At 38.9% G+C, this 18,752-nt stretch overlaps 1 protein-coding gene across 3 annotated transcripts in view; it reads right to left on the reverse strand.

The window, feature by feature from the left end:
• RPS6KA5 (ribosomal protein S6 kinase A5) overlaps positions 1–18,752 on the reverse strand; it is a 211,671-nt gene that overhangs the window by 89,724 nt on the left and 103,195 nt on the right. For all 3 annotated transcript variants that reach the window (XM_055097945.2, XM_003832764.6, XM_024925409.4), the window contains exons 4-5: positions 9,180–9,295; positions 4,822–4,929 (exon numbers count right to left, since the gene is read on the reverse strand). In XM_055097945.2, the coding sequence (XP_054953920.1) occupies positions 4,822–4,929; positions 9,180–9,295 (224 nt within the window). The remainder of the gene's footprint in view (positions 1–4,821; positions 4,930–9,179; positions 9,296–18,752) is intronic.

An 18,752-nucleotide genomic window follows, 5' to 3' on the forward strand; every position in this document is an offset into this window, starting at 1 on the left:
ATGCAAGAGGTAGGCTCCCATGGCTTTGGGCAGCTCCGCCCCTGTGGCTTTGCAGGGTACAGTCCCCCTCCTGGCTGGTTTCACAGACTGGCGTTGAGTGTCTGTGGCTTTTCCAGGTGCACGGTGTGAGCTGTTGGTGGATCTACCATTCTGAGGTTTAAAGGACGGTGGCCCTCTTCTCACAGCTCCACTAGGCAGTGCCCCAGTAGGAACTCTGTGTAGGGGATCCGACTTCACATTTCCCTTCTGCACTGCCCTAGCAGAGGTTCTCCGTGAGGGCCCCATTCCTGCAGCAAACTTCTGCCTGGGCATCCAGGTGTTTCCACACATCCTTTGAAATCTAGGTGGAGGTTCCCAAACCTCAATTCTTGACTTCCGTGTACCCACAGGCTCACTATCACATGGAAGCTGCCAAGGCTTGAGGCTTCCATCCTCTGAAGCAACAGCCTGAGCTGTACCTTGGATCCTTTTAGTCATGGCTGTAGCAGCTGGGAAGCAGGGCACCAAGTCCCCAGACTGCACACAGCAGAGGGGCCCTGTGCCCGGCCCAGAAAACCATTTTTTCCTCCTAAACCTCCAGGCCTATGATGGGAGGGGCTGCCATAAAGGTCTCTGGCAAGCCCTGAGCCATTTTCCCCCCTTGTTATAGTGATTAACATCCAGCTCCTTCTTACTTATGCAAATTTCTGCAGCTGGCTTGAATTTCTCTTCAGAAAACAAGATTTTCTTTTCTAGTGCATTGTCAGGCTGCAAATTTTCCGAACTTTTATGCTCTGTTTCCCTTTTAAAACCGAATACCTTTAATAGCACCCAAGTCATCTCTTAAATGCTTTGCTGCTTAGTAATTTCTTCTGCCAGATACCCTAAATCACCTCTCTCAAGTTCAAAGTTCCACAAATCTCTAGGGCAGGGGCAAAATGCCACCAGTCTCTTTGCTAAAACATTACAAGAGTTACCTTTGTTCTACTTCCCAACAAGTTCCTCATTTCCATCTGAGACCACCTCAGGCTGGATTTCATTGTCCATATCATTATCAGCATTTTACTCAAAGCCATTCAACAAGTCTCTAGGAAGGTCCAAACTTTATCACATTTTCCTGTCTTCTTCTGAGCCCTCCAAACTGTTCCAACCTCTGCCTGTTACCCAGTTCCAAAGTCGCTTCCACATTTTCAGCAGCACCCCACTCGTGGTACCAATTTACTGTATTAGTCCGTTTTCATACTGCTGATAAAGATATATCCAAGACTAGGCAATTTACAAAAGAAGAGGTTTAATGGACTTACAGTTCCATGTGGATGGGGGAGGTCTCACAATCATGGTGGAAGGCAAGAAGGAGCAAGTCATGTCTTACATGGATAGCAGGAGACAAAGAGAGAGAGAACTTGTTGCAGGGAAACTCCCGTTTTTAAAACCATTAGGTCTCGTGAGACTTATTCACTATCACAAGAATAGCATGAGAAAAACCTGCCCCCATGATTCAGTTAACTCCCACCAGTTCCTTCCCACAACATGTGGGAATTCAAGATGAGATTTGGGTGGGGACACAGCCAAACCATACCATAAAGATACACATTTAACCTGGAAACCAAGGAGGCAGATTAGGGATGCAGCAGAAAGAAACTTGTTCCAAAAAATATGGTATTTTGATATGAGTTGGGGCTGACATGGAAACCAAAAAGGAATGCAAGCTAATCAAAATAGAAATGGTTTCATGGGAATATTTTTAAGGTAAGAAAGGGTCTAGATAGAGAAACTTCCTAAATAGGTGCTGGGTGGAATCAGAGGAGCAAAGAACCATTAGATCAAGTTTCAGAGGACTCAGCAAAGGAAAATTTCTACCTGAGCCCTGAGAGTTAAACCTGAAGCCAAGCATGATAGTATGTCCCTCTAGGGCTAAGAGGAAGAATGAGCAGACAGTCTAAGGATCAAAGAGATATGCAACCCTTAAAGCTTAATAGTAATGTTAAACTATTAACATAACCTAGGGTGAGGCTGTATTCAGTAAATAAGGGCGCCTACTAATTACTCCTCTACTTCAGCTTGAACTCTCCTATTTCATTTTTGCACCCAGACCACTAAGTGCTCAAAGATGATGGTATTTGACTGGATCTCCATCATCCCCTTGAAGGGTGGCTGTTGACATGACTAGCAGCAAACTCTCCTCTTGTGAAGAGTGACCTGGCTGATTCAGTCACACAGCATTTCTGACTAATGCTTATTACTGTATTAAGACCTAGCAACTCTGGTCAACTTTGATTTTTATTTGTTTGTTTAGTTTTGAGTCCTAACATTTTGCTGTTCCCCAGGGCCAAAGTCTGTTTCTATCTATTGCCAAATGATCTGCCACACATACCTATAAACAGAGGAATTATTAAGTGATTCTTTTCATGAGTGTACTACCAGAACCTAGCCTACCATCTAGCATATGGGCCCCTAACCCCCAGGCCACGGACAAGTACTGGTCTGCGGCCTGTTAGGAAACAGGGCACACAGCAGGAGGTGAGCAGCAGACAAGCATTGCCACCTGAGCTCTGCCTTCTGTCAGATCAGTGGTGGCATTAGATTCTCCTAGGAGTGCCAACCCTATTGTGAAGTGTGCATGCAAGGGATCTAGGTTGCACATTCCTTATGAGAATCTAATGATAAATGTAATGCACTTGAATCATCCCAAAACCATACCCTGACCCTCGTCTTTGGGAAAAATGTCTCTCAGGAAACCAGTCCCTAGTGCCAAAAAAGTTGGGGACTGCTGATCTAGCACATAGAAGGCCCTCAACAAATATCAATGGAATGAGCAAATAAAAGTGATCATCAAATCTCTCTATGCAGGGGGAGTTTTACACATTTACAAACCAAGGACCCCTTTGGCAGTCTGTTGAAGCCTGTGGACCCCTTCTCAAAATAATATTTTAAAATAGATAGCATTGTAGAGGAAATTAATTATAGTAAAATACAGTTACAAAACTATTTTTTTTAATTGTGGCATCATCACAAACATGCTTCTGTGGCACCGGGTGGGATTGCCAAGCCCCAGGCTTCTCTGTAGAGAGATTTGGCTGGGCCAGTTCAGTGGCAAAATTACTGACAACATCTATGGAGATTTTGTTCTTGGCTTTTCAGAGAAAACTCCTCCAGACTCCTGCCTGGGAAGCCACTGTGCTCAGTGAAGTGCTAGAAAGCCGCCGAGGGAGTTTGCACAGTTCTGTGTGTCCATTTTCACCATACCTGTCATTTTCTGTATGGTATCCTCATCCTTAGCTGTGCCCATTGTCCCTGAATGCACAGACCTTGTCAGTCTTCCCTTAGGGTGAGGAAGGCACAGCTGCCTATGTGAACAGGGGCAGAGATAGGATCTGGGGGTTATCTGTTTCTTACACAGACTTTCAATCAATCCTCCTGGGTCCTGCATCACCTGCATGCCTACTTCGAGGGATACTTGCTGTCTCCAGTTACTGAACCTTTTTAGGGGGTCAGAAGTACAGAGAGCCTGCTTTTAGGCTTCCCATGTTACTGTCATCCATCTTCTAAAATGAAGTTGCTATTTTCTCTTTTCCCTTTGGAGTGCATGTCTATCTTATCCCGTTCCTTTTATCCTTGTGGGATTTATTAAGGAGGCAACGGTAAACAGATTTAATCTGCTACAATTTGCTGAAGTCATCACTAAAATTTTTACAAAGGCATAAAAAGTTTTAAAAATCAAATTTAGAAGTAGACTCAAAATTCATCTATTTTATAACTACGATATTTGTATCAAAGATGATCAATTTACTGTAATAACTTCAGCTTCATGAAGGCAGAGATCATTTTCACTTCATTTATTATTGTATTGTCCAGTACCCAGCATAGTAGAGGTGATAAATAAATATTTATTTTATAAGTAAACTGAATGAATATAGATGCGATTAAAAAATTAGGATCTTTAATTTTTATAATTTCAGCACTTATCTCACTCACCTAGGATTGCTTTAGCAATACTCCAAAAACCAATCAGAAATAGATATACCTAATTTGGAATCCAAGAATGATGTATTTTATAACAACAAAGTCCTTCACTATGAAAATTTTAGTATGATTTCATATTCTATACCAACAATTTCCTAGATAGAAATGAAACTGACATTCAAATTTACTAGTTATCTTGAATAACTTGTAGTGCAGAAATAAATGTAACTTCTATTACACCCATTACATAAACAGTACTTAATTACAACTAATAGATGTACAATTTTAAGTGTCATTAAATGCATTTGTAATATTAAACAAATTCTAATTAATACTGAAAATTAAAGTTCTCCAAATGTAAAATCTGCACATTAGCCACCATATTTTAATTCATGTTGAGCAAAAACCAGCAATATTATTTAAAAATTGGGTCTAGTAGATCTCTGTCATTCTTGTCAAGCGAATTCAAAGGGCCTTCATAGCATGTCCTACTTTGTTACCACAATGTAAACTGTATGTACTTTGCTTTATGATTCTTTATTGGCCACTATCAAAGCCATAATTCTCCTGAAGGGCCAAAAGAGTTATTTGATTTTTCAGTTATATTTTATATATTTTATGGGGAAAGTTAAACGCATAGTGTCTTTTTTCTTTTTTAAATAAATAGGAATTCTGATATACCCATCAAGGTTTACCGCAATTTTAACAGGACAGCTCCATACGAATTTTAAACTAAAAATCTCTACATTTTCCACGGACAAACCTGCACAAAAGTTCAGAATTCACAGGGCAGTTTTCTGCTAAATGTTTATTCTACAGCTAAGTTTTCATCCTTGTTTACATGCTGTTATTACTAACTTCAAATTAAAATATACTCACTTCATCAGCCACAAACTCCTTACTCAGACCAAAATCTGTCAGCACCACATGGCCATTAGAATCAAGTAGAATATTCTCAAGCTTAATATCACGATATATAATCCCCAACTGCAAAAACAAAGAAATATAAAATTTAAAATAATTTACAAAAAAATGAATTAGGGCAGTCTTTCTTGTCTACCTTTTTTTTTTTTTTTTTTTTTTTTTAAGGCATTTCCCTCCTCAGGATCCTGTAATGGCTCTTGGTGATTGGTCAGGGCAAATGGAAATTCTTTTATCTGCTGCGTTCCCTGGACCTCTCCAACCATGTCTTTGTTCTCCTTGGACACAGGGTCTACCTTGTTGGGTCAGCTTCTTTAGGGCCTCCCTCTTGACTCGTGCTTCTTCATGTCTCTATTCTTCCTAGTTCACTCTCACTCTAGATGACCTTCAGGTGCCTTCATAGCCAATTCTTGTCCATCACTTCCTAATGGCTTCAGAAGACTTTCCTGACTAACCAGATCCCCTGTCATTTCCTTGTTTTTCATCCTACAACACCTATGTTCACATTGTACTTACCTATACATGACTGATATTTTCTAGCTATTTCCTATTTGTCTCTATATACCTATACTCTAACTCTTTTTTTCACTTTTTATGTATTTATAGGTATTTGTGCAGCACACCATGTATAAAACAGGAAATTTATAAAGAATTGTTGATTAACAGGCTCTTAAACATAAAGGTTGAAGATCATAGGTTAATTTTACTCAAACTTTAGTTGTTTTTTGTTGTTGTTATTGTTGTTGTTGTTTTGAGATAGGGTCTCACTCTGTCACCCAGGCTGGAGTGCAGTGGCGTGGTCCTAGCTCACTGCAACTTCAAACTTCTGGGCTAAAGCCATCCTCCCACCTCAGCCTCCAGAGTAGCTGGGATTACAGGTGTGAGCCACTGCACTAGGCTCAAACTTTAGTTCTAAATAAGCAAAGAAAATCAATTAAGTAACATTTATAGATCCCTGTTTTACTTTGCATTTATAAATCTTACCTTTTTGTAAGTTCTATAGCAAAACACTTCGGCTATATAACAAATAATCTATCCAACTCATATTAAGAGGTGCTTGATCTGCATGAATTCTGTTTCATGTTTTCAGTTATGTCAGCCTGAATTAAATGTTTCTAAACTTAGAAATATTGTTTTCCTCAATGCTAAGAATATGAGAAAGTTCTTAATAATCTCTTAAAATGGAAATCAAAATTGCATAAAGAAAAACACTAGGGGCCAGGCACAGTGGCTCATGTCTGTAACCCTAGACTTTGGAAGGCTGAGGCAGGAGGGTCACTTGAATCTGGGAGTTCAAGACTAGCCTGGGCAACACAGTGAGACCCATCTCTACAAAAAATTTTAAAAATTAGCTGGGCCAGGAGTGGTGGCTAACGCCCGTAATCCCAACATTTTGGGAGGCCGAGGTGGGCAGATCACCTGAGGTCAAGAGTTCGAGACCAGCCTGACCAACATGGAGAAACCCCGACTCTACTAAAAATACAAAATTAGCCGGGCGTGGTGGCACATGCCTGTAATCCCAGCTACTCGGGAGGCTGAGGCAGGAGAATCACTTGAACCCGGGAGGTGGAGGTTACGGTGAGCTGAGATCACGCCACTGCACTCCAGCCTGGGCAACAAGAGCAAAACTCCATCTCAAAAAAAAAAAAAAATTAGCTGGGTGTGGTGGCACACATGTAGTCCTAGAGCTACTCGGGAAGCTGAGTCAGGAGGATCACTTGAGCTCAGGGTGTCTGGGGCCACAGCGACCTATGATAGCATTCCAGCCTGGGCAACAGAGCGAGACCATATGTCTATTTTTAGACCCTATGTCTCTTTTTTTTTTTTTAAAAAAAAGAACAGAATAAAAAACGGACAAGTGTGGGTGGCCCATGCCTGTAATTCCAGCAGTTTGGGAAGCCAAGATGGGAGGATCATCTGAGCTCAGGAGTTTGAAACTAGCCTGGGCAACATGGCAAAACCCTGTCTCTACAAAAAATACAAAAATTAGCCAGGTGTGGTTGCGCATGCCTGTTGTCCCAGCTACTCAGGAGGCTGAGGTAGGAGGATCACCTCAGTCAAGCAGGTTGAGGCTGCAGTGAGCTGTGATCGTGCCACTGCACTCCAGCCTGGGCAACAGAGTAAGACCCTGTATCAACACAACACAACAAAACACAAAAGTACTAGGCAATTTTCCTTTAAGAGCCCCAGTGTTCTACAAGACAGACAGGAAGGAAAATGTCTAGAGCTTATATTGAACAGACATTGACTTGGAGCATTATATGCATCTAACAACCAGGAGATGCTTTTTCCTAAAAAACAACCTCTTTAGAAAAGATTTTAGAAACAAATAATTCACTATCTGCGTCACCTCATCACTTGCAAGTAAACATCCATTTTTGCCTCTTCCTGTGAAACCCAATGTTAGTAGCTTTATCAAGATTAACATTGCTGGCTTTGCGTTATATTTATCTGTATCTTTTTAGGGTAGTAAGATTAAGAGAAGGTTAACCAAGAGTTCATTTACTATATTACTCTCATTCCATATCAATTGCAGTTATATCCAACATTCATTGTTTTATTTACTTCTGTGTTTGACAATCAGCAAGTTTCACATAAATTAAAAACCGGATTTTCGGACAAGCACAGTGGCTCATGCCTGTAATTTGGGAGGCTGAGGCGGGCAGATTGCTTGAGTCTAGTTCAACACCAACCTAGGCAATATGGCAAAACCTCATCTCTATAAAAAATACAAAACTTAGCCAGGTGTGGTGGCACGTTCCTGTGGTCCCAGCTACTCGGGAGATTGACACGAGAGGATCACCTGAGCCTGGGAAGGTGGAGGCTGCAGTGAGCCAAGATTGCACCACTACACTGGACTTCCTAGCTTACTCACTGGAGCTATTCATTTTGTTTCTTACTCATATTTATGATGATTTCTACCATCATTTTTATATTATAAACTAATTGCCCTAAATCATAAATTTCAAAGGTCTTTCTTTGCAGCATATTCTTGGGTCCAATAGTTTCTTGTATGAAAATGTCTTAAGTATCTTATATCCCACAAAAATCATCTTAAAGCTTGTTACCGTATCAATAATTCCATGAAAAGAAGTCCAAGTGTCTGTTCTGCTACCTCAGTTTGAGTGCCTACTTGACTGCACCTCGTTCCTCTTCCTCTCCATTGTGCTGCAGCCCTGCCCCTCAACCCCCCATTACCAAAGGTTTCTTTCCCTCCTTGTTCTCACACATTTTTCATTCAGTCTCCCTAAGATTCCTACCCTTGAACCATCTCCCTTCACCTGGCAGGTCTGGTTTCTGCTCTGGGCTGGATCTGCCCTTTTCCTGATCTCTTTTTTTCTTACATCTTACCATAATTTATTCTCACAGCCTCACCCACCTGTTACCTCCACCTTGCTGCCTGCCCCTTTAGAAATGTCATCCTTCATCCTTCCTTTTCCCTTCAATTCTCTCCTTTCTTTTCTATGCTCCATAATCAGCATTTCAATCTCTATCTTAAACTAGTGTAGGACCTGAATATAACAGGACAAGGAAGGGTGGCTTCATGATGTACCTGAATTGTCCTAATTTAAAAATTACTTGAGTACTTTCTGTCTCTGAGGAAAAACACAAGCCCAGTCTACATAATGACTGCTTCTACAATGTTTCCTCATTAAGTAAAACAAAAAATGAGTCAAAATTTCTTGGCTCAAGATTAATGGTTATCTGCAATAACATTTCTTAGAGTTTAAACTGATTGTTACAGTTTGCATAGGGTCACAGACATGAATTCCCTTTAAAGTTTTTTAGTAAGAGTTCATCCTACCTGGGGACAGTGGAGGAGAGAGGGGGTGGGAGCAAGAGACGGTGTCAGGGACAAAACAAATGGAAAAGAAAGCCAGAGTGCGAGTGGGAAATAACTCTTATTCTCCAACCTCATCAGGATACACCCTGAAGATGTACAGGCAGAGTCTGCAATGCAGTAAATTACAATGAAGGAAATACATATTATGACTGATGGTTTCATTTTATTGGTTATTTTAACAATTAAAAGCTTTTATTATAATGATACTTTGTAACAAATAAGCATTAGGATTTTTCAGGATAAAAGCCAAAACCTGCTTAGGTTCTTTTTAATCTCTATCATAGCAAGTACAATTGGAAAGTAGATTTTTTCAAACGGAATTATGAAATTGAGAAAATTGGTAATGTTCTATAAGTGTGCTTTCATAATCTCCACTAAGACAATAACATGTAAAAACATTAGCTCTTCCAGCTCCATTATTACCTTAGTTAACAGACTTCAGAAAAGAAACTTGAAAAATGAAGAGTCTTACCTTGTGGAGATGTTCGAGGGCAAGCACAATCTCTCCAACATAAATCTGCACCTCATGCTCTGTGAAACGCTCTCTTTGAGAAAGATGAGTAAAAAGTTCACCACCATTTATATAATCTAAAAATGAAATATATTTTTCTTTCTTAAACATGCATTCATAAATGAAAAGCAGTGTTTCCTTTTAATCACTTTGGATTCACCATAAGGCACTGATTTTAATATATTGCTATATACAATTTAGCATACAGTATCATGTAGATAGAGTTCTAGATTCAGATAGCAATACAGTTTCGCAAAATAATGATTACCTTAAATATAATCAAATGAGTTTGCAAAGAGTATTGCCACTAAAACTATTACTAAAATCTGCATATATTTAAATATGTTTTCTCAAATACAGCATATCAGAAACCTCTGCCATAACCATATAATGCATACTTAACCTACTCTGGAGTACCAAAACATCAGCCACTGCAATAACCAAAACCAAAACAAAACACAAAGTCCCATCCTTTCATTTGTAATAATTGCCAGTCACCTGTAAACAGATACCCTATTTTCCAGAATTGTCTACATGCACTTCCAAAAATCTATATTAGGTAATAGACACCCTTTTATTTAGCCCAATTGTATAAGTATTACAACTTGGTCAAATCAAAGATTCTGAAAGTAGAAGATTACCATTTCCCTGTCAATTTTCTCTATTTATCCCAAGGGGGATAATGAAATAGGTGACCAAAAGGCTACATTAAGACATAAGGGAGCTGGTTAATTTTTTAAAAAACCAAAATAGTTATGTTGATACATGGCTCTAATAAGATATTTCTTCATAAACGCAGAACTTATCATTCATTATTTTAGGTAACAACTATACAAATTAATGTTAGAAACTGCTCAAAATCCTATAGAATAAATTTTTTACCAAATAGGTGTTGCAAAAAAGCTTTAAATTGTAGTTTCATCAGAAACCACTGAGCCGGGCGCAGTGGCTCACGCCTGTAATCTCAGCACTTTGGGAGGCCGAGGCAGGCGGATCACGAGGTCAGGAGATCAAGACCATCCTGGCTAACACGGTGAAACCCCATCTCTACTAAAAATACAAAAATTAATCGGGCGTGGCGGCGGTTGCCTGTAGTCCCAGCTACTTGGGAGGCTGAGGCAGGAGAATGGCATGAACCTGGGAGGCGGAGGTTGCAGTGAGCGGAGATCGCGCCACTGCACTCCAGCCTGGGCGAAAGAGTGAGACTCTGTCTCAAAAAAAAAAAACAAAAAAAAACCCAAAAAACACAACAACAAAAGAAACCACTGACACATTAACACACAGGATTTGCGTGTGAGAAACCACTGACAACTAGAAAAGTCACAAATGCAATTTAAAGCTTTTTCTCCTGAAAAATTTGAAAAGCGTATATCCCAAGTATATTCACTTGTTGAGTTTACCACAATTTGATAAAAGAATGAAATTGTTCATAAACTCACAAATTTTTCTTTTACTTTGTCCATTTAACTTTAAATTCCAAAAAGCAGATACAACAGAATTAAAGAACTCTAATAGCTAGTTGTTTTGCAATGCATTTTACAAACCACACGACAGCAAAAAGCATTTCCCTTCTCAGGCTTCTGTATTTTGCCAAGGAGTTTTAATTATACCTGAACACAAAGCTAATTATTAAAAAGGTGTAAAGGAACACAGGATTCCTGCAAACTAATAATGAACTTTTTTCCTACCTTATTTACTTAAAAACTCAATACTTATGTTTATGCATAAATGCTTTCCATAGTTAGTCATGACACACAAAGAAGCACGCATATATCAAGTGACAAACTCCTACATAGCCTTGAATGTCCAATTCAATCATCTCATCTTCTATGGCCACTCCAGTAGAGCTGATTACTTTCTTCTATGTTACCACTGTTCTTACTTAAGACTTCCAGCACTGCAGTTATCTTGCTATACTGCAATTGTTTATTTGCATACTTACTTTCTCTGCTAAAGTAAGGATTAATATATTCATTACTATTTACTCATCATAGTGCCTGCATGCAGTAAGCACAAAATAGATATTTATGGTATTAACAATTGAACACAAATTCTTAATACTGGAATATATTATAAACAGGGTCTCTGAACAAAACCACTCTGAAACTTAAGAGGCCAGTCTACTATTTAAAAAATCTAATGTACTCCTGTTTCAAATGCAACATGGCATAGTCAAAACAAACAGGGCTTTGTAACTGATGGACCTGAACTAGACAATGGCTCCACAGCTGTCCTTCCTTAAGCAAATTAAGTCTCTCTGAGCTTCAGTTCTTTATCTATAAAGCAGGAATAATAACTACTTATGAATTATTGTTACTTGGGACAAAGTGCTTTATTTTCCATTTACTGGGAGATTGCGAAAAAGTAACTATAAATCTAAGGAGACATACCTAAAATATCAAGTGACCTACTTCCTACTTTTGGGATGGATTGACTTGACAGCCCAAGGTAAAGACTTGACATCATAAAATAAGTTATTTAATTTTGAGGGGGCAGTTATGGGTTGTATACTTTGTAAGTTGTACAGCAAACTCTATGAACTTGGGAATGCATGGATGATGCAGTGGTGAGCATAGCTGCCTTGAATCCACGAACATGGGGGATGGCTTTCCATTTATTTAGGTCTTCTTTCATTCTTTCAGCAATGTTTTGTAGTTTTCAGAGTATACATTTTTGTACTTCTTTTGTTAAATTTATTCCCAAATGTTTTATTCCTGTTGATCCTAAATGGTTTTAACTTCATTTTCAGACTGTTTATTCCAAATGTATAGAAATATATTTGATTTTTGTATGTTGATCTTACATACTGCAGTTCTGCTGAACTTATATATTAGTTCGAGTAGTTTCTGAGTAGATTCCTTAGGACTTTCTATTTATAAGATGTCATCTTTAGATAAGAATTTTTCTTCTTCCTTTCCAATCTGAAGGCCTTTTGTTCCTTTTCTTGCCTACAATGTTGAATAAAGTGGGAAAGTGGATATTCTGTCCATGTTCCTGATATTAGGGGGAAAGCATTCAGTCTTTAACCATTAAGCATTATGTTGGCTCTTGGTTTTTCCATAGATGCCTTTATCAGGTTAAGAAGTTCACATCCTTCCTACTTTGTTGAGCGTTATTATGAAGGAGTTGAATTTTGGCAAATACTGTTTTTCTACATCTGTTGGGAGGATCATATGCTTTGTGTTCTTTATCCTGCTGATATGATATATTAAATTGATTGACTTTTGGTTGGTAAACCAATCTTGCACTACTGTGATAGATTCCACTTGGCCATGGCATGTAATTATCTTTATTTGTTACTGGATTTGGTTTGATAGAATGTTGTTGAGAATTTTGCATTTATATTCATAAGAGATAATGATCTGGGCCTGCCATGGTGTCTCATGCCTGTAATCCCAGCACTTTGGGAGGCTGAGGCAGGCGGATCACTTGACGTCATGGGTTTGAGACTAGCCTGGCCAACACAGTGAAACCCTGTCTCTACTAAAAATACAAAATTAGCCAGGCGTGGTGGTGCACACTTGTAATCCCAGCTACTCAGGAGGCTGAGGCAGGAAAATTGCTTGAACTGGGAGGCAGAGGTTGCAGTTGGCCAAGATCACTCCACTGCACTCCAGCCTGGGCCACAGAGAGAGACTCAGTCTCAAAAAAAAAAAAAAAGAGAGAGAGAGAGATAATGGTCTGTAGTTGATACACCATACTTTCAATATAAACTTGTAGGAAGGCTGGGCGCGGTGGCTCACACCTGTAATCCCAGCACTTTGCGAGGCCGAGGCGGGCGGGTCACAAGGTCAGGAGATCGAGACCATCCTGGCTAACATGGTGAAACCCCGTCTCTACTAAAAATACAAAACAAAATTAGCCAGGCATGGTGGCGGGTGCCTGTAGTCCCAGTTACTCGGGAGGCTGAGGCAGGAGAATGGTGTGAACCTGGGAGGTGGAGCTTGCAGTGAGCCACTGCACTCCAGCCTGGGCGACAGAGTGAGACTCCATCTCAACAACAAAAAAACAAAAAACAAAAAACCTGTAGGAAAACCATGTCCTAAAAATTTTGAGCGCCCATCTAAAACTTTAATTTGGGAAGACTGTGTTAACTTACATGCAGTAGTATTAAAAAATGACTCGTGGTTTAATAATAGACTGGACACCAAAGGGCTATTCAAAAAACAATTGCTCCTCTGGCAGAAGGGAATGTCTGGAGGCTACTTATTTTATTTCTTACTGGGAGGACAAGGATCATCATCCTATTTTGCATAGAAGGTTCCGCTCGTTCTTTCCCTTAAAATGGGAAGATAAGGGCATTACCCCCAGAGGCCTTGTATGATATTCCCCATTCTGAGCCCAGAACACCCAGACCTTTGGAAATTGGCTATTGCCATGTCCGGACTGCGAGTATGGGAAGGGGAAACTTTTCTGTCTGTTGTCCCCACTACCACCCCTCGCATCCGTGATTCTGACCACCAAGATAAATCCCCTTTGAATCCTTTTCCTCTTTTTGATGCCAATACCCCTTTATGGGACTTCAATTGGCATTATGATAATTCTTCTCAACCCAGGTATGCCCCTCTACTTCTTTGGCATCCCCAGGCACCTTGGATTGCTTCTTTACGGCAGAGAACATCAGGAATTGCCACCGCCGCTCCTCTCCCTATCAACGTACATTCAAACATTATGCTTTGTTTACCTCCAACCTGACTCTTCCTATATAGAGTTGTGTTAAGCCTCCTTACATGCTATTAGTGGGAAATATCAAAATTTGGACAAACAATCAAACTGTCCAATGCATTACCTGTCATTTATACACTTGTATTAACTCCCGTTTTGACTCCAGGAAAAGTACAATGTTGGTTCGAGTTCAAGAAGGAATCTGGATATTGGTAACTTTACCCAGACCTGGGAATCTTCCCCCTCAGTACATTTAATTAATGAAGTGTTACAACGAATTCTCAAAAGATCTAAGAGATTTGTTTTCACTTTAATCACTGTGATCATGGGCCTAATTACAGTCATTACACTGGCCACCACTGCCAGAATGGCATTACATCAATCTATTCAAACGGCTCATTTTGTTAATGATTGGCAAGCCAATTCCACCCAAATGTGGAATTCTCAACAAGGCATTGATCAAAAATTGGCTAATCAAATTAATGATTTAAGACAGTCTGTTATTTGGCTTGGGGATCGGCTAATGAGTCTCAAACATCGCATGCAAATGCAGTGCGATTGGAATACTTCTGATTTCTGTATCACACCATATTCCTACAACAAGACTGATCATTAATGGGAAATGGTCAAAGGACACTTCTGGGTAGGGAAGATAATTTATCCTTGGACATAACTAAATTAAAGAAACAAATTTTTGAAGGCTCTCAAGCTCATTTATCCATTGTGCCTGGAGCTGAGGCGTTAGATCAGGTGGCACAAAGTCTTTCTGGACTAAACCCCACGACTTGGATTAAGTCTATGGGGAGCTCCACTGTAGTAAATTTTGGAATTATGTTTCTCTGTTTAATCGGCTTGTTTTTAGTGTGCTGGACCAGTCAAAGAATCCTGCGTCAAAACCAAGAAAACGAACAAGCCTTCAGCACCATGGCACATTTATATATAAAAAAAGGGAGAGATGTTGCGAGAAATCAGGGACCCCGAATGGAGGGACCAGCTGGAGCCGCGGCAGAGGAACATAAATTGTGAAGATTTCATTTTAATATGGACATATATCAGTTCCCAAATAATACTTTTATAATTTCTTATACCTGTTTTTACTTCAATCTCTGAACATAAATTGTGAAGATTTCATGGACATTTATCAGTTCCCAAATAATACTCTTATAATTTCTTACACCTGTCTTAATCTCTTGATCCTGTTATCTTTGTAAGATGAGGATGTACATCACCTCAGGACCACTATGATATTTGTATTAACTGTACAAATTGATTGTAAAACGTGTGTTTGAACAATATGAAATCAGTGCACCTTGAAAAAGAACAGAATAACAGTGATTTTCAAGGAACAAGGGAAGATAACTATACGGTCTGACTGCCTGCAGGGTTGGGCAAAATAGAGCCATATTTTTCTTCTTGCAGAGAGCCTACAAACGGACGTGCAAGTAGGGACGATATCGCTAAATTCTTTTCCTAGCAAGGAATATTAGTAATTAATACCCTGGGGAAGGAATGCATTCCTGGGGTGAGGTCTATAAATGGCCGCTCTGGGAGTGTCTGTCTTATGCAGTTGAGATAAGGACTGAAATACGCCCTGGTCTCCTGCAGTACCCTCAGGCATACTAGGATTGGGAAACTCCACCCTGGTAAATTTGTGATCAGACCGGTTCTCTGCTCTCAAACCCTGTTTTCTTTTGTTTAAGATGTTTATCAAGACAATACATGCACAGCTGAACACAGACCCTTATCAGTAGTTCTGAGTTTGCCCTTGTCCTGTTTCCTCAAAAGCATGTGATCTTTGTTCTCCTTTTTGCCCTTTGAAGCATGTGATCTTTGTGACCTACTCCCTTTTCTAACACCCCCTCCCCTTTTGAAATCCTTAAAACTTGCTGGCTTTAAGGCTCAGGTGGGCATCACGGTCCTACCGATATGTGATGTCACCCCCAGAGGCCCAGCTGTAAAATTCCTCTCTTTGTACTCTTTCTCTTTATTTCTCAGCCAGTCAACACTTATGGAAAATAGAAAGAACCTACATTGAAATATTGGGGACAGGTTCCCCCGTTATTCTTGTGATGTTTTTATCTGGAGTTGGTATTGGCATAATACTGGCCTCATAAGATAAGTTAGTGTTTCTTTCTCCTCTATGTTTTGGAAGAGTTTGTGAAGAACTGGTAATTCTTCTTTAAATGTTTGGTAACATTTACTAGTGAAGCCATCTGGGGCTGGGCTTTTCTTTGTGTGTAGTTTTGTTTGTTTTCTGTTTCATTTTGTTTTGTTTGAGAGAAAGTCTCCCTCTGTCACCCAGACTGGAGTGCAGTGGCATGATCTCAGCTCCCTGAAACCTCCGCCTCCCGGGTTCAAGTGATTCTCCTGCCTCAGCATCCCAAGTAGCTGGGCTTACAGGCGCCCATCACCAGGCCCAGTTAATTTTTGTATTTTTAGTAGACAGGAGGTTTCACCATGTTAGCCAGGCTGTTCTTGAACTCCTGACCTCAAGTGATCCAGCTGCCTCAGCCTCCCCAAGTGCTGGGATTGCAGTCATGAGCCACCGTACCAGGCCTGTGGGTAGTGGTGGTGGTGGTGGTAACAGTAGCAATAGTTCAATTTCTTTACTTGTCTATTCAGAAGTTGTATTTCTTGAGTAAGTTCTAGTAGTTTGTGTCTTTCCTGGAATGTCTTTATTTCATATAAGTTATCCAACATGAAATAACATAAATAACAAAACTGTATGTTGGTATACAGTTGTTCATGATGATCCTTTCTAATTCTGTAAGGTCAATAGTAATGTCCTTTCTTTCATTCTTGATTTTACCAATTTGAGTCTTCTTTTTTCCTGGTCAGTCTACCCAAGGTTTGTCAATTTGTTGATCATCTCAAAAGAATAATCTTTTGGTTTCATTGATTTTCTCTTGTTTTCATATTCCATATTTGACTAATTTCTAATCTTTGTTATGTCCCTCCTTTCTGGTTGCTTTTGGTTTAGTTTGCTTCTTTTTATGTATCTTAAGGTGGAAGACTGGGTTACTGATTTCAAATGTTTCTTGTTTTTTAATTTCAGCGATTACAGCTATAAATTTCCCACTAAGCACTGCTTTAGCTTCATTCTGTAAGTTTTAGTATGTAGTGTCTTCATTGTCTCTTATCGAAACAATTTTCTTTTTTTAAATCTAGAGACAAGGTCTCACTCTGACACCCAGGCTGCAGTGCAGTGGTGTGATCATAGCTTACTGCAGCTTCTAACTTCTGAGCTCAAGAGATTTTCCTGAGTAGCTAGGATTACAGGTGTGTGCCACCATGCCTGGCTAAAATTATTTTTTTGTGGAGACGGGGTCTCACACTTTGTTGCCCAGGCTGTCAAAAAGTATTTTTTTATTTCTCTTATTTCATCTTTGACATATTGGATATTTAGGAGTACATTGTTTCCTATGGTTGTGAATATCCCAAATTTCTTTTTGTTATTGATTTCTTTTCTCATTCCATTGTGGAGAGGAAACATAATTTTTATGATTTTAATGTTTTAAAATTAATTAAGTTCTTTAAAAATGGGCTGGCATATGATCTACCCTAGAGAATGTTGCATCTGTATATGTATCCTGCAATTACTATTTAGAGTTCTATAGATGTCTATTATGCCTAGGTGGTTTATTGTGTTGTTCGGGTCTTCTGTTTCCTTGCTGAATCTTTTTGCATTATTGAGAATGGGATATTATTGCTGAATTGTCTATTTCTTCCTCCATTTCTTTCAGTTTTTGCTTTATGTATTTTGGATCTATGTTGTTAGGTACATCCACGTTAGGCTCTATATTGTTAGGCCCTTGATCTCTGTGGGTTCTGCATCCACAGATTCAACCAACCATGGGTCAAAAATATTCAGAAATGTAACAATACAACAATAGAAAATAATGCAAAGAAAAAACCGTTTAACAACTATTTATATACCATTTACACTGTATTAAGTATCAGAAGTAATACAGAGATGACAAAGTATACAGGGGGATGCATATAAGTTACATGCAAATATTATCCCATTTAATATAACAAACTTGAACATCTGAAGTTTTTTTTTATCCATAGGGTGTCCTGGAACCAATTCCCTGCAGATAATGAGGGATAATGATATATATTTATAACTGTAATATCTTCATGGATTGGCCTTTTTTTATCATTAGGAAGTGTCCTTTTAAATCTCTACTAGCATTTAAAAATATCTGTTTTGTCTGATATTAGCATAATCACTCCAGCTTTCTTGTGGTTGCTGTTTCCACAGTTTATCTTTTTAATCATTTTTCCCTTTAATCTATTTGTATCTTTGATAGTGTATCTTTTGTAAACAGTGCATAGTGACATCTCCCCCAGTCTGACAATCTCTGCCTTTTGATTAAAATGTTTAATCCATTCACATTTATTGTTATTAACATAATATCTGCAATTTTACTTTTTTGTTTTCTATATATCTCATATCTTTTTTGTTCCTCTAGTCTAGTCTTTCTTTATCCTTTTTTTGTTAACTGAATATTTTCTAGTGCAACATTTTAATTCCTTTAATACTCTCTCATTTTACTTTTTTTTTTTTACTTATTTTCTTAGTGGTTGCTCTGCAACTTGCCATACAATATTAACTTATCATAACAGCTTTGGGTTTATACCAACTTCTGGTTATATATAGAAACATTAATTCTATATATCTATATTCTCTTCCCCTTTTGTGCTATTATTGTAACATACAGTACAACTACATATGTTGAAAACCTAATAATACATTACTATATATAATTTTGTCTTTCAAAGAAGCTGAGACAAGATAGAAGGGGAAATACATACTTGTAGTTTGTTATATTAGCCTTCCTACTTACCGTTTTTCTGTTTTTTTTT

Source organism: Pan paniscus, chromosome 15 (assembly GCF_029289425.2).
Source record: "Pan paniscus chromosome 15, NHGRI_mPanPan1-v2.0_pri, whole genome shotgun sequence".
Classification (NCBI taxonomy): domain Eukaryota; kingdom Metazoa; phylum Chordata; class Mammalia; order Primates; family Hominidae; genus Pan; species Pan paniscus.